Below are 15,382 nucleotides of genomic sequence, written 5' to 3'. Positions count from 1 at the left end.
ACACACAGGTACGTATAAAACACACACACACCTAGAGCATTCCCTGGGCCGTCTTCAAAAGGCGTGGACAGGATCTCCTGAAGCAGCGTCTCACTGTTGCTATGGCGATTGAGCAGGAACCAGACCTTGGGCCGGGCGCTGTACACTACAATCCCCATCTGGAGGGGACAGGAAGTACAGAGTATAACACCACACCACAGAATCACATCACAAAAGTACACCAGAAGCCAACACACAGATGCCTGGGCCTTTCACAAAGCGTCTCAGAGTAGGAGCACTCATCTAGGATCAGGTCCCAACCCCCCCCGCGTCTTATTCATTATGATCTAAAAGGCTAAACTGATCCTAGACCACTCCAGTACCTGTGAGTCCTGGGCTCCGATGGTGGTGAGGGAGCCGGCAGCGCTGGTCAGTAGGGAGAGTAGGGGCTCAACCAGGCTGGTCCGATCCCTGGAGGCTGGAACCAGGAACACCACGTCCAGACGACCACCTACACACACTGAGGACATAGAGAGAGAGAGAGAGAGAGAGAGAGAGAGAGAGAGAGAGAGAGAGAGAGAGAGAGAGAGAGAGAGAGAGAGAGAGAGAGAGAGAGAGAGAGAGAGAGAGAGAGAGAGAGAGAGAGAGAGAGAGAGAGAGAGAGAGAAATAAAGAAAGAAAGAGAGGTCGCAGAATATTGAGTTGGGCTGGTTCCTCTTAGACTGGCAAAGAAACGTTTGGGGAAGAAATGTCACAGTGCAGAAATGTTTAGAAACGAGTAGTTTAAGGGATTCAGGGACCGGTATGTGAACTGTCAGTTTTACCAGTCCGTTCGTCCAGTGAGGTCTCAGGGCCAACCTCCCTCTGGAAGCTAGGCTGCAGGGTGAAGCGGTACCTCAGGCCCAGACGCAGCCCTGTCACCCTGTAGGAGCTGGATGTCCCAGGCAGAGGGATGGACTGACCCAGACCAGTGTCTGTTTAGAGAACACGCACACAGACACACACACACACACACACACACACATATGGATGCAAGGAAGCAAGCACGAACACACAAACCCACACGCACGCACACGCACACACACACACACACACACACACACACACACACACACACACACAGACAGACAAAGATTACAGATCAACCTTTCAATGTGCAACATAGTCAATAAACGACTAAATTTGACCCCAGTGTTACCCCTCTCCTCTCTCCAGCGCAGGACGTATCCGGTGGCACCAGTCAATGGAACCCAGCCCAACAACACAGAATTCTGGGTAACCTCCATAGCACGCAGACCCCTTACAGGCTGTAAGGGAGCTGAGGGGAGGAGAGGAGAGAAGAAAGGGATCAGTAAAGGAGATAGATACTGTATGTGAGTGACTACAGTGAGTGACTGGTTATAGCCTGTTACTAGGGCCAAGAGTTTTTCTTGGTCAGGTCACATGGTCAGGAAACTCCTGTCCCTAACTATAGTGAATGAAAGGAGAGGAGATGGTGTTGACAGAGAAGTGTACCTGTGGAGGCAGTGATAGTGACAGCTTGACTCTCTCTGTCCCTGAAGATGGCAGCCAGCCTCACAGTGTAGCTCACCCCAGGCCGCAGACCATCCAGGTCAAACGAGGTTGCATCTCTACCTATCAGACGGCTCGATTCAGACTCACCTGCATGGAACCAGTAGAGAATATAATGAAACAGTAAAAAATATTACATGCAACAAAACAAATGTGCACAAAAATACGTTCGGATGCGCATTTTAGTTATGTGTATGTATCTGTGTATGTATCTGTGTGTGTGTATCTGTGTATGTATCTGTGTATTTATCAGTTGTCAGAGCACCTTACCGATCACTGCACCTGTACACAGCCCATCTGAAATTAGCCCGCCCAACTACCTCACCCCTATATTGTTATTTATTTATTTTGCTCATTTGTACCCCAGTATCTCTATTTGCACATCATCTCTTGCACATCTATCATTCCAGTGTTAATACTAATTTGTAATTATTTTGCACTATAGCCTATTTATTGCCTTACCTCCATAACTTGCTACATTTGCACACACTGTATATATATTTATTTCTGTTGTATTTTTGACTTTGTTTTGTTTTACCCCATATGTAACTCTGTGTTGTTGTTTTTATCGCTCTGCTTTGCTTTATCTTGGCCAGGTCGCAGTTGTAAATGAGAACTTGTTCTCAACTGGTTTACCTGGTTAAATAAAGGTGAAATAAAATAAATAAATAAAAAATCTGTGTGTGTATCTGTGTATTTATCTGTGTGTATCTGTGTATTTATCTGTGTGTGTATCTGTGTATGTATCTCTGTGTGTATCTATGTATGTATCTGTGTGTGTATCTATGTATGTATATGTGTGTGTATCTGTGTATGTATCTGTGTGTTTATCTATGTATGTATCTGTGTGTGTATCTGTGTACGTATCTGTGTGTGTTTACCCAGGGCTGATCTCCAGTAGATGCGGTACCCTGTCACCCCGGCCATCCCTCTCCAGACCAGTCGCAGCACCCCTGGGGTAGCCGCCAGCACTCTGACCCCTTCCACACGGTCTACAGCAGCAGGTTCCCCTGCTACACACACACACACACACACACAATGAGAATACTGGAAGATGAAATACAGTACAAAGCAGTAACCCATCAAAACACTACATACAGTATAATACTACAGGAAAGATACAGTACTATGGGACATAATACTAGATAGCAGGGTTGGGGTCAAATCCATTTCAAGTACACTGAAATTCCAATTAGTTTACTTTCTGAATTGACATAGCACTACAGAAAAGTTACACCTTCCAATGTTTTCATATCCATTCTAATCAAACAGAGGAACATGTTACCGCACAGTCTCTATTCTTTAAGGATGTAGTTGTCACTCACGTGTGGTGACTCTGACAGAGACCGGGGTTCCCTGTCTGTTCTGGACCAGGGCCATGACCTGCACCTCGTACTGAGCTCCCGGGTCCAGCTGTTCCAGGTCCACCGCTGTCAGGTCACCACCCACCAGCTGGCTCCTCTCCTCTCCACCTACACCAATACAGAAGGGGCAGTGGTGAGTGGTCTGGCACAAAATGGCTGCCATGTTTCATTAATATATGTTAAAGCCCCAGTGCAGTCAAAAACGTGATTTTCCTGTGTTTGATATATTTTCCACACTATGAGGTTGGAATAATACTGTGAAATTGTGAAAACTATGGTAATGCCCTTTTAGTGTAAGAGCTATTTGAAAAGACCGCCTGAAATTTCAACCTGTTTTGGTGGGATGGAGTTTTGGCCTTCCATGGTGACATCACCATGCGGTAAATTAGTTAATAGACCAGGGATGGGCAACTGACGGCCCGCGGACCAATTTCGTAGGCCTGTGGCCCCCACCCCCATCAAAGTTACCCATCCCTGTAACAGACCAATAAGAAAGAGAGTTCCAAACCTCTCTGCCAATAACAGCTAATTTTCAGTTTTCCCCTCCCTCACAGACCACTCCAAGGCAGTCCTAGCAAAATTCTTGCTTGAGAATTTTCCCATTGCTAAGAAGCAATTTTGGTTTATTTTTAACAATTTTAATTGAAAACAATCACAGTAAGGTACTTAATTGTTAGCCAGAAATTATTTGATATTGAGATAAAAACGTCTGCATTGGACCTTTAAGTGTGAATGGTGTAAATAAAGGTTCATATATTAAAAATGAGCTATGGATACTACACTGTTGAATCATGAACTATCAGGGGAATATCATTCAGATTTCAAAACTTTTTAGAGCAAGAAAACTCTCACCATCAATTCGCTTCCAAGATACACGATAGGCTGTTGCTCCCTGCACGCCCACCCATGTTACCCTGACGACCTCACCAGGGGACTCCCGGACTTGGAGTGAGGTCACTGTTCCCACCACACCCTGGTCTGGCGCTGTGGACAGAGAGATGGAAGATTTCAGTCACCAATTTACAAGCACTGTTTATATGATAGGATAGCACTCATTTCATTCAATCATTCCTTAAATTAACGTGAGGGCAAGGAGTGAGGGCAAGGTGAAGCTGTTACCATATTGTTGCCAGCTAACCAACTCATTTAAATGTTCTAGGGGCTATCAAGAAGAAAAAGGGTAGAGGTTAGGGGTCAATTTGGAAATTGATTGATTGCATACCTGTTCTGGTGTTCAGGGAGGCGGGGCGTCCTTCTCGAGAGCCAATCAGTGAGGAGACTGACACCCGGTAGGAGGAGTCTTCCTGAAGGCTGTTGATGGTGACGGAAGTGACATCAGCGGCTACTGTGCGGGAGGACTCCACTCCTGTAGTGAGATAGGTTCAGGTAGAGAGGAGAATGCTACTGGGGATTGCTACTACTGTACTACTAGACTACAGCAACCACTAGACAATCCCTATAAAATGTGTTCTTTGAGCCTTAATGTGCTTTGAGACCTAAGGTACGGATCCATAGGAATGTAGTTTATACGTCAGATGACATCCATATAATTTATTGTAACCACGCCTACCTTCTCTACTGCGCCAGGTAATCTTGTAGCCAGTTGCCCTGGAGACGGGTGACCATGTGATGCGTATCGTCTGAGAGGTGACATCAACGATGCGCAGGCCGCTAACCGTGCTTGAGCTTGAGCCGTTGTTCCCATTGGTCCTGGCCGAGAGGGTGACCACTTCCCCGATGCGTTGACCAATCACAGCCCCCACGCCCAGGACCACAGCCTCGTCTGGCTGCAGCCCCTCCACCGTGTAGGACGAGGCCTCTGGTCCCAGAACACGGGACTGCTCTGCATCTAGGAGAGATACACACTGTTATAGACACACACACTGGGACTGCTCAGCATCTAGGAGAGATACACACTGTTATAGACACACACACTGGGACTGCTCTGCATCTAGGAGAGATACACACTGTTATAGACACACACACTGGGACTGCTCTGCATCTAGGAGAGATACACACTGTTATAGACACACACACTAGGACTGCTCTGCATCTAGGAGAGATACACACTGTTATAGACACACACACTGGGACTGCTCTGCATCTAGGAGAGATACACACTGTTATAGACACACACACTGGGACTGCTCTGCATCTAGGAGAGATACACACTGTTATAGACTCACACACTGGGACTGCTCTGCATCTAGGAGAGATACACACTGTTATAGACACACACACTGGGACTGCTCTGCATCTAGGAGAGATACACACTGTTATAGACTCACACACTGGGACTGCTCTGCATCTAGGAGAGATACACACTGTTATAGACACACACACTGGGACTGCTCTGCATCTAGGAGAGATACACACTGTTATAGACTCACACACTGGGACTGCTCTGCATCTAAATGAGAGGATGAGAGAGACAGTAACACATACATACAAAAATAGGGACTGCTGCTATAATTATGTTTATCATAACATGTAAAATAATTGTATTTCTGAGGACTATTTTATCACAATATCATTCCAATCATAATTCAGTTGACACTTACTGTTGCCTTGTCTCCAAGTGACCCTGTACCCTGTTGCCCCCAAAACCCCTGTCCAGGCGATTCGGAGTCGCCGACCATTGATATTTGTCACACGTAGGTTGGTCACTTTCCCCAATGCTTGTTCTGAAATCATACATCAATAAGAACATTGCAGTTCAGTAGACAACCAAACATTTCTAATTATCAATATCAAACATTTATTTCCCATTTTAAAACATTTTGCCGTTTCATGCCTACTAAACACGGCCCAGGTGTACTGTCCTGTACCTCCACACTAGCCCACAGGCCCTCTTCTGTCATCTCTGCCTGGGCTTGCCTCAGCTCACCTCTCCTCAGTATCTCTATTCACCACCCATTCACATGGATATTCAGCTGGCAGCCATTCATCACACAGCAGACCACTGTTTACCAAACTGGCAAACACACTGCAGCCCTGAGCCAAGATCTGCACCCATTCAATCTATCCACATCCTCTCTCAGACAGGCTGGAGCAAGCAGTAGCATACAATGTGTGTGTCACCTGCTTTGATGTAAACAGTGACCGGGTCCCCCTCGCTGTCTCCCACCACAGCTGTCACGCTGACCCCATAAGACACGCCCTCCGTCAGATCCCTAAGGTCAAGGGTCGTCTGGCTTCCAGGGATACTGCGGGTTTCCTCTGTTTGCGCTATAAGTACAGAGTGTTAACACCTATGTGACCTCTGATCTAAAATAGTGCACTATATAGGGAGGGAATAGGGTGTCATTTGAGACATGCCCTTACCTTCGGTATTGACCATGAGGATACGGTACTGTGTTGCCCCGGCAACCCCTGTCCATCCCAGTCGCACAGTGCTGCCCAGGGACTCTACCACTCGCAGGTTGGACACCCTCCCCACCTGCTGTTCCACTGTACGGGGGGGGGTCCAGTAAAATAGTAGTGAATAAAGTAAAAGATACAAATAATTGATTGTCTTTACAACAACAAAAAAGACACTAGCTAAAACATAAAAGGGGGGTGCCTGCCCCTATCTCTGACCTGTAGGAGAGGTGGAGACGGGGGTGGCCTCCTCTCGTCCATCATACAGGGTGAACAGAGTGATGACATACTCAGTGCTGGGCTGCAGCCCTGTCAGATCAAAACTAGTGGTGCTCCTGGAGAACGACTGACTTTGCACTCTGCCACCTGAGGAGTACAGTAAGTCAGTTAGATGTTGACAGTCAGTCAGTGAAGGTACATCAATGTTTGTGTGAGTGGATTGGTATACTGTATGTACTTCAATGCTGAGGGGTTTAAAAGTACATTCATCTTTTGTATGTGTGTGTGCGTACGCATGTATGTGAGGATGAGTGTGTGTGTGTGTCTGACCATCCCCCTGACTCCACTCCAGGCGGTATCCCCTGGCAGACTGGATTAGGTTCCAGGTGAGGCGGATGGAGGAGGGCCCGGTGGTGGCTGCCTTCAGCACCTGCTGCTCGAGACGCTCTGCATGGGGGGAACACGCAGACACAACACAACCACTGATACATCATGCTATGTCAGAACCTCTTAAAAACCCTTCAGGAGATATTCAGCTATTATAGCAGGATTTCAATTCCTGATGCATTTTCATTGGACTGCCAGTATACTTGTTTTTAACAACTCTTACGCTCTAAAAAAAAATGCTGGGTTAAAAACAACCCAATTTGGGTTCTTTGGTAACCCAGCGCTGGGTAAATATTGTACAGAAAACACGCTGGGTTATTTTGACCAAGCCAGTTGGGTTGCTTGAAAAACCTAACATGTTGGGTTGTTGGGATTACCCAAACATGGGTTAATTTAACCATCAATTGTGTATTTTTTACTTTAATGCTGGATTGACCCAACAGCTGGGTCTTTTTTAATTTGAGAGCCACGCCACTACTAAACTACGCCTCCAGTCTTCTGATCTGATCGCTGCATCATATCTCAATAACCCAGCACCAACAACCCAACCTTGCTCTTTTTTAAGAAAACAACCCAACTAAGTGACCCAATGCATGCAACCCAGCAGCTGGGTCAACCAAACAACCCAGCATTTTTTAGAGTGTAGCTAGCTACCAAACATAGTGTGTTTGCCTTCCCATTTGAGATCTATGATCTCAGAGAGGAGCATTAGGGGGCATTCTGTCCTAAATAGCTACAGCATCCCCCTCCCTGATTTAAATCCAGACCAATGAACGTGATGGTGATTCAGCTTCAACTGAAACACAAATCCCCTGCAATATTATTTGGGCGACCTGACCAAATTCACATAGAAATGTGAGTTATAGATCTCTCATTCCCATCGAAAGCAAGTATAAGCCGCGGTATCTGTTCTATGTGCGCTATTTCTATGCTTCCCGTCTTTTACTTTCGGTTTTGGACACCAGCATCAAACAGCTGAAAATACAAGATTTTTTGTTATGGAAAATATATTTCACAGCGGTTTAGATTTTACAATGATTCTCTACACTATCCTTTCTTGTTTTGTCACATAAACTGAAATTAGGTGTCACGATCGTTGATGAACGGGTCAGACCAAGGCGCAGCGTGATATGCAAACATGTTTATTTGACTTATAAACACAACGACAAAACAAGAAACGAAACGTGAAGTCCAAGGTACACTAACAACATACCTAACACGGAACAAGATCCCACAACCCACTAGTGCCAATAGGCTGCCTAAGTATGGTCCCCAATCAGAGACAACGAGCGACAGCTGCCTCTGATTGGGAACCACACCGGCCAACATAGATCTAGACATACTAGATCTAAACATAGGAATACAACATAGAACATCACAACAAGGAATATACACACCCTGACTCAACATATAAGCGTCCTCTGAGTCAGGGCGTGACAGTACCCCCCCCCCCCCAAAGGTGCGGACTCTGACCGCACAACATACACATAACAGGGTAGGGGCCGGGTGGGCATTCCGCCTCGGAGGCGGATCCGGCTCAGGGCGTGACGACCTCTCACTCTTCGCCTCCCTGTTGCGCCCCTGGTCTGGTCTAGACCTCGGCGCGTTGCTTCCCCTCTCCTTCCTCCCACTATACTCCAAGCCCTGTCTGGACCCTGGTGTGGGAGACCCCGAACCTGGAGAGGGGCTGACGTCTGGGTCTGGACTGGAGCCGCTGACCAGAGCTGGATCGGGCACCGGTGGAGCGGACTGCTCAGGCTCCGGACTGGAGCCGCTGACCGGAGCTGGACTGGACACACGCACCACTGGCTTGGTGCGAGGAGCAGGAACAGGCCGGGCCGGCGACGTGCACCACTGGCTTGGTGCGAGGGACAGGAACAGGCCGGGCTGGCGACGCGCACCACTGGCTTGGTGCGAGGGACAGGAACAGGCCGGACCGGGCTGGCGACGTGCACCACTGGCTTGGTGCAAGGCACAGGAACAGGCCGGACCGGGCTGGCGACGCGCACCACTGGCTTGGTGCGAGGGGCCGGAACAGGCCAGGCCGGCGACGCGCACCACTGGCTTGGTGCGAGGGGCAGCAACAGGCCGGGCCGGGCTGGCGACGCGCACCACTGGCTTGGTGCGAGGGACAGGAACAGGCCGGGCTGGCGATGCGCACCACTGGCTTGGTGCGAGGGACAGGAACAGGCCGGACCGGGCTGGCGACGCGCACCACTGGTTTGGTGTGGGGAGCAGGAACAGGCCGGGCTGGGAACACGCACCACTGGTTTGGTGCGGGGAGCAGGCACGGGCCGTACCGGACTGTGGAGGCGGACTGGAGGTCTGAAGCGGAGAGCTGGCACAACCCGTCCTGGCTGGATGCCTACTTCTGCACAGTATGTGTGAGGCATTAGCATAGGACGCACAGGGCTGTGCATGCGCACTGGCGATACAGTACGTAGAACCGGCGCAGGATATGCGGGACCGAGGAGGCGTACTGGAAACCAGGAGCGTTGAGCCGGCACACCCCGTCCTGGCTGGATGCCCATCTTCGCACGGCACGTGCGTGGTGCTAGCACAGGACGTACAGGGCTGTGCCGGCACACTGGCGACACAGTACGTAGCTCCGCATAACACGGAGCCTGCCCAGTCACACGCCTCCTCGCGTGAGTACGGGGAGTTGGCTCTGCTCTAACACTAGGCTCCGCCAACCACCCTTTTAGCCCCCCCAAAAAATTTTATTGGGGCTGTCTCTCTGGCTTCTTCCTCGGCCGGCGCCTTCTGCGTTGCCGCTGCTCCTCTCTATACCGCGCCTCCACTGTCTCCTCCCAAGGACGGCGATCCATCCCGGCCTGAATCTCCTCCCATGTCCAGGAACATCACAACAAGGAATATACACACCCTGACTCAACATATAAGCGTCCTCTGAGTCAGGGCGTGACAGTACCCCCCCCCAAAGGTGCGGACTCTGACCGCACAACATACACATAACAGGGTAGGGGCCGGGTGGGCATTCCGCCTCGGAGGCGGATCCGGCTCAGGGCGTGACGACCTCTCACTCTTCGCCTCCCTGTTGCGCCCCTGGTCTGGTCTAGATCTCGGCACGTTGCTTCCCCTCTCCTTCCTCCCACTATACTCCAAGCCCTGTCTGGACCCTGGTGTGGGAGACCCCGAACCTGGAGAGGGGCTGACGTCTGGGTCTGGACTGGAGCCGCTGACCGGAGCTGGATCGGGCACCGGTGGAGCGGACTGCTCAGGCTCCGGACTGGAGCCGCTGACCGGAGCTGGACTGGACACACGCACCACTGGCTTGGTGCGAGGAGCAGGAACAGGCCGGGCCGGCGACGTGCACCACTGGCTTGGTGCGAGGGACAGGAACAGGCCGGGCTGGCGACGCGCACCACTGGCTTGGTGCGAGGGACAGGAACAGGCCGGACCGGGCTGGCGACGCACACCACTGGCTTGGTGCAAGGCACAGGAACAGGCCGGACCGGGCTGGCGACGCGCACCACTGGCTTGGTGCGAGGGGCCGGAACAGGCCGGGCCGGCGACGCGCACCACTGGCTTGGTGCGAGGGGCAGCAACAGGCCGGGCCGGGCTGGCGACGCGCACCACTGGCTTGGTGCGAGGGACAGGAACAGGCCGGGCTGGCGACGCGCACCACTGGCTTGGTGCGAGGGGCAGGAACAGGCCGGACCGGGCTGGCGACGCGCACCACTGGCTTGGTGCGAGGGGCCGGAACAAGCCGGGCCGGGCTGGGAACACGCACCACTGGTTTGGTGCGGGGAGCAGGAACAGGCCGGGCCGGGCTGGGAACACGCACCACTGGTTTGGTGCGGGGAGCAGGCACGGGCCGTACCGGACTGTGGAGGCGGACTGGAGGTCTGAAGCGGAGAGCTGGCACAACCCGTCCTGGCTGGATGCCTACTTCTGCACAGTATGTGTGAGGCATTAGCACAGGACGCACAGGGCTGTGCATGCGCACTGGCGATACAGTACGTAGAACCGGCGCAGGATATGCGGGACCGAGGAGGCGTACTGGAGACCATGAGCGTTGAGCCGGCACACCCCGTCCTGGCTGGATGCCCATCTTCGCACGGCACGTGCGTGGTGCTAGCACAGGACGTACAGGGCTGTGCCGGCACACTGGCGACACAGTACGTAGCTCCGCATAACACGGAGCCTGCCCAGTCACACGCCTCCTCGCGTGAGTACGGGGAGTTGGCTCTGCTCTAACACTAGGCTCCGCCAACCACCCTTTTAGCCCCCCCCCCAATTTTTTATTGGGGCTGTCTCTCTGGCTTCTTCCTCGGCCGGCGCCTTCTGCATTGCCGCTGCTCCTCTCTATACCGCGCCTCCACTGTCTCCTCCCAAGGACGGCGATCCATCCCGGACTGAATCTCCTCCCATGTCCAGGAACCCTTTCCTTCCAGGATCTCCTCCCATGTCCAGGCTGTCTGCTCCTGGACACGCTGCTTGGTCCTCGTTTGGTGGGATCTTCTGTCACGATCGTTGATGAACGGGTCAGACCAAGGCGCAGCGTGATATGCAAACATGTTTATTTGACTTATAAACACAACGACAAAACAAGAAACGAAACGTGAAGTCCAAGGTACACAAACAACATAACTAACACGGAACAAGATCCCACAACCCACTAGTGCCAATAGGCTGCCTAAGTATGGTCCCTAATAAGAGACAACGAGCGACAGCTGCCTCTGATTGGGAACCACACCGGCCAACATAGATCTAGACATACTAGATCTAAACATAGAAAATACAACATAGAACATCACAACAAGGAATATACACACCCTGACTCAACATATAAGCGTCCTCTGAGTCAGGGCGTGACATTAGGCTAACTATTTTAGCAACGAGGAAACGGCAGAGCAATTTCTGCATAGTGCACCTTTAAGTAAAGACATCCCTCTAAAATGAGTCATACACAGGAGGTGATTGTGTGTGTGTGTGTGTGTGTGTGTGTGTGTGTGTGTGTGTGTGTGTGTGTGTGTGCGTGCGTGCTGCGTGCTTGTTCTTCTATACTCGTGGGGGACCTGAAATCCCCAAATGTCCCCACAAGGATCGTACAACAAGGAAAATTCTCCCTCGTGGGGACATTTCCCACGTCCCCAAGAGAACAAAGGCTATTTTAAGCTTAGGGGTTAGGGGTTAGGTTTAGGGTTAGGGTTACAATTAGGGTTAGAATTGGGGTTAAGGTTAGGTTTAGGATTAGGGTTAGGGGTTAAGGTTAGGGTTAAGGTTAGGGTAAGGGTTAGGTTTAGAGTTAGGGAAAATAGGATTTTGAATGGAAATACATTTTAGGTCCCCACGAGGATAGGAAAGTGTTTCAAATCAAATCAAATTTTAATTGTCACATGCTTTGTATACAACAGGTGTAGACTAACAGTGAAATGCTTACTTAAGGGCCCTTCCCAACAATGCAGAGAGAAAAAATATAAATAATATAAAAATAATAACACGAGGAATAAAAAATTCATAAAGCTAAACGGTTGTAGTTCTCTCCATAGAGATATACCATATATACAGTGTTCTATATCTATGGCTCTCTCTCTCAGGCTCTATTCCTCTATATCTCCTTCTTCCCTTTCTACCTCTCTACCCCCTACAGTCCTTTACACTAAGGTCTGTTGGATGCAGCAGAAAGTATTTTATAAAGGCATTCCTTCACTGGCTAAAATTAAGTAGAAGTTACTGGGACAGAGACAGAAGAAAATAGACAGAGGGACAGAACGAGAGGGAAATGTATGTCTGCAGTGCGTACATGCATGTGTGTGTAGCTCTGTACCTATCTTGAACCTGGCGGTAGCGGTAGGTCCCTCTGTGTTGGCTTCGTAGAGGGCGATGACAGTGACAATGTACTCTGTGTCTGGCTGCAGGTTCAACAGGGTGTGAGTCTCACTGTCACCAGCCACCTCCACAGACTCCATATCACGACCTGGGAGAGACACAGGAGAAGGGGGAGAGGAGAGAGGAGAGAGGGGTGAGGGAGAGGAGAGAGGGGCAGGAGAGAGGAGAGCAGAGAGTAGACAGAGGAAGAAATGGAAGAGTGAAAGGGACAAGGACAGTTGTCACTATATAAAATATGAACAGCGTTGCTGATTCTCTCATAAATTCCATTCAGCGTCTCTATGCATTTCTGAAGAACAACCCTTTTGTGTAAATACATAAGTCAGTATTGATTGGTGCATCTCTCTGCTCCTTACCTGTGAATGGTCCCCAGACCAGTCTGTAGGCCCTGGCTCCACCCACTCCCCTCCACAGCACTCGGACGCTACGCTCTGACACTGTCTCTACTGACAGCTGCTGGGCCGCCTCCAGACGCACTGCAACGCACACACAAACGCACACACACAACACGAAGAATCAGCAAGGCTGTTAATCCTTTATATAGTGAGCAGTCAGTGACACAATGTGTGCACAACAACTGTCCTTGTGTTCTGTGCTTAGTCCCCTCCTGTACTCCTTGTTCACCCACGACTGCGTGGCCACGCACGACTCCAACAACATCATCAAGTTTGCCGACAACACGACGGTGGTAGGCCTGATCACCGGCGACCATGAGACAGCCTACAGGGAGGAGGTCAGTGACAACAACCTCTTCGTCAACGTCAGTAAGACCAAGGAGCTGATCGTGGACTACAGGAAACGAGGGGGCGAGGACGCCCCCATCCACATCGACAGGGCTGCAGTGGAGTGGGTCGAGAGCTTCAAGTTCCTCTGTGTCCAAACCACAAAGGACTTAAAATGATCCACACACGAAAACAGACGTGAAGAAGGCGCGACAGCGCTTCTTCCCCCTCAGGTACCCTCAGGCTCTGATCAGACCCTACACCCAAAGGAGGGCACTACATTCATCCACCTCTGGCCTGCTAGCCCCCCTACCTCTACGGAAGCACAGTTCCCGCTCAGCCCAGTCAAAGCTATTCGCTGCTCTGGCACCCCAATGGTGGAACAAGCTCCCCCACGACGCCAGGACAGCAGAGTCACTGACCACCTTCCGGAGACACTTGAAACCCTACCTCTTTAAGGAATACCTGGAATAGTCTAACAGTAATCCTTCTACACCCCCCCTCCGCCAGTGGTGGATGTCCCACTGGCTATCCTAAGTTGAATGCACCAATTTGTCTGCTAAATGACTTAAAATGTAAATGTAAAAGACTTGGTATGGGCCCTCAAATCCTCAAAAAGTTATACAGCTGCACCATTGAGAGCATTTTGACTGGCTGCATCACTGCTTGGTATGGCAAATGCACTGCCCTCGGTAGCATGGCGCTACAGAGGGTGGTGCGGACAGCCCAGTACATCACTGGGGTTGAGCTCCCTGCCATCCAGGACCTCTATATCAGGCGGTGTGAAAGGATGGCCCGTAAAATTGTTAAAGACTCCAGCCACCGAAGCCATAGACTGTTCTCTCTTCTTCCGCACAACAAGCAGTACCGGAGTCTGACACCAACAAGCTCCTGAACAGCTTCTATTCCCAAGTCATAATACTTCTAAATAGCTAACAAAATGGCTACAGGGACTATCTGCATATACACTTTATATTTTTACTTTTGCACTGACTCTACGCACACTCTACACACACACACACACACACACATAACACGCACACACATTCATACCGACTCTACACACACACGCACACACACTCACATACAATCATCATATTCGCAGCTGCTACTTTGTTTATCAGATATCCTGATGACTAGTCACCTTACCCCTATACATATCTTCCCCTACCACTCCAGTATCCCTGCACAATGTAAATATGGTTTTGGCACTGACTCTGTATACAGCTAACTTACTTTCTCATGTTCTTCTCATTTCTATTTCTCTTGTGTTTTTGTTCTACTTGACTCTATTATAATTGTTTCATACTACTGATATTGATTATTACCGCATTGTTGGGAAAGAGCAAGAAAGGCATTTCACTGTACTTGTGCACGTGACAATAAAAACTTGAAACACGGAAACACACACACACACACACACACACACACACACACATACAGACACACAGTGTTAAACACACTATGCATACTGAAATAGGGCAAAGATGAACAACAGAGAAGAGCTTCAGACTTTTAATAATTAATGCAGGCAACATAGTCACCACCAGGCGGCTGTATGATCTTCTGACCATTTGAAAGTTGTCTGAGAGAAACATGTGCAAACCCACTGGGCACACACTTGTTGAATCAACGTTATTCAACGTAATTTCAATGAAATGACGTGGAACCAACGTGGAATAGAAATTGAATTGACATCTGTGCCCAGTGTGAAGCTCCCTATCTGGCGATGAGAACCTTTCTGATCACTGTTACTTTTCCATCTATAGTTCACATAAAGTCACAAATGCATGAGGCCAATCAGTATAGTTTAGGGTTTAATATTTTCCCAGTATTTTACAAATGTTCCATCCCAAGAATAAATCACTTTTCTCCTGGGTAACCCGATATTTCACCAGAAGTGTCATTCAAAAGCATTATAAAGCA

At 49.8% G+C, this 15,382-nt stretch overlaps 1 protein-coding gene across 1 annotated transcript in view; it reads right to left on the bottom strand.

The window, feature by feature from the left end:
• The window catches only part of LOC121578769 (collagen alpha-1(VII) chain-like), a 43,581-nt gene that overhangs the window by 19,666 nt on the left and 8,533 nt on the right, over window positions 1–15,382 (bottom strand). The window contains exons 4-20 of the mRNA XM_041893154.1: window positions 13,091–13,210; window positions 12,673–12,822; window positions 6,825–6,941; window positions 6,495–6,641; window positions 6,240–6,365; window positions 5,997–6,143; window positions 5,477–5,599; window positions 4,486–4,764; window positions 4,138–4,281; window positions 3,768–3,899; window positions 2,877–3,023; window positions 2,433–2,564; window positions 1,495–1,641; window positions 1,178–1,297; window positions 804–953; window positions 363–499; window positions 32–158 (exon numbers count right to left, since the gene is read on the bottom strand). Coding sequence (XP_041749088.1) covers window positions 32–158; window positions 363–499; window positions 804–953; window positions 1,178–1,297; window positions 1,495–1,641; window positions 2,433–2,564; window positions 2,877–3,023; window positions 3,768–3,899; window positions 4,138–4,281; window positions 4,486–4,764; window positions 5,477–5,599; window positions 5,997–6,143; window positions 6,240–6,365; window positions 6,495–6,641; window positions 6,825–6,941; window positions 12,673–12,822; window positions 13,091–13,210 — 2,445 coding nt within the window. The remainder of the gene's footprint in view (window positions 1–31; window positions 159–362; window positions 500–803; window positions 954–1,177; window positions 1,298–1,494; window positions 1,642–2,432; window positions 2,565–2,876; window positions 3,024–3,767; window positions 3,900–4,137; window positions 4,282–4,485; window positions 4,765–5,476; window positions 5,600–5,996; window positions 6,144–6,239; window positions 6,366–6,494; window positions 6,642–6,824; window positions 6,942–12,672; window positions 12,823–13,090; window positions 13,211–15,382) is intronic.

Source organism: Coregonus clupeaformis, chromosome 12 (assembly GCF_020615455.1).
Source record: "Coregonus clupeaformis isolate EN_2021a chromosome 12, ASM2061545v1, whole genome shotgun sequence".
In the NCBI taxonomy this organism is placed as follows: Eukaryota; Metazoa; Chordata; class Actinopteri; order Salmoniformes; family Salmonidae; genus Coregonus; species Coregonus clupeaformis.
The sequence above is the reverse complement of the archived record's forward strand: the minus strand, read 5'-3'. Positions and strand labels throughout refer to the sequence as shown.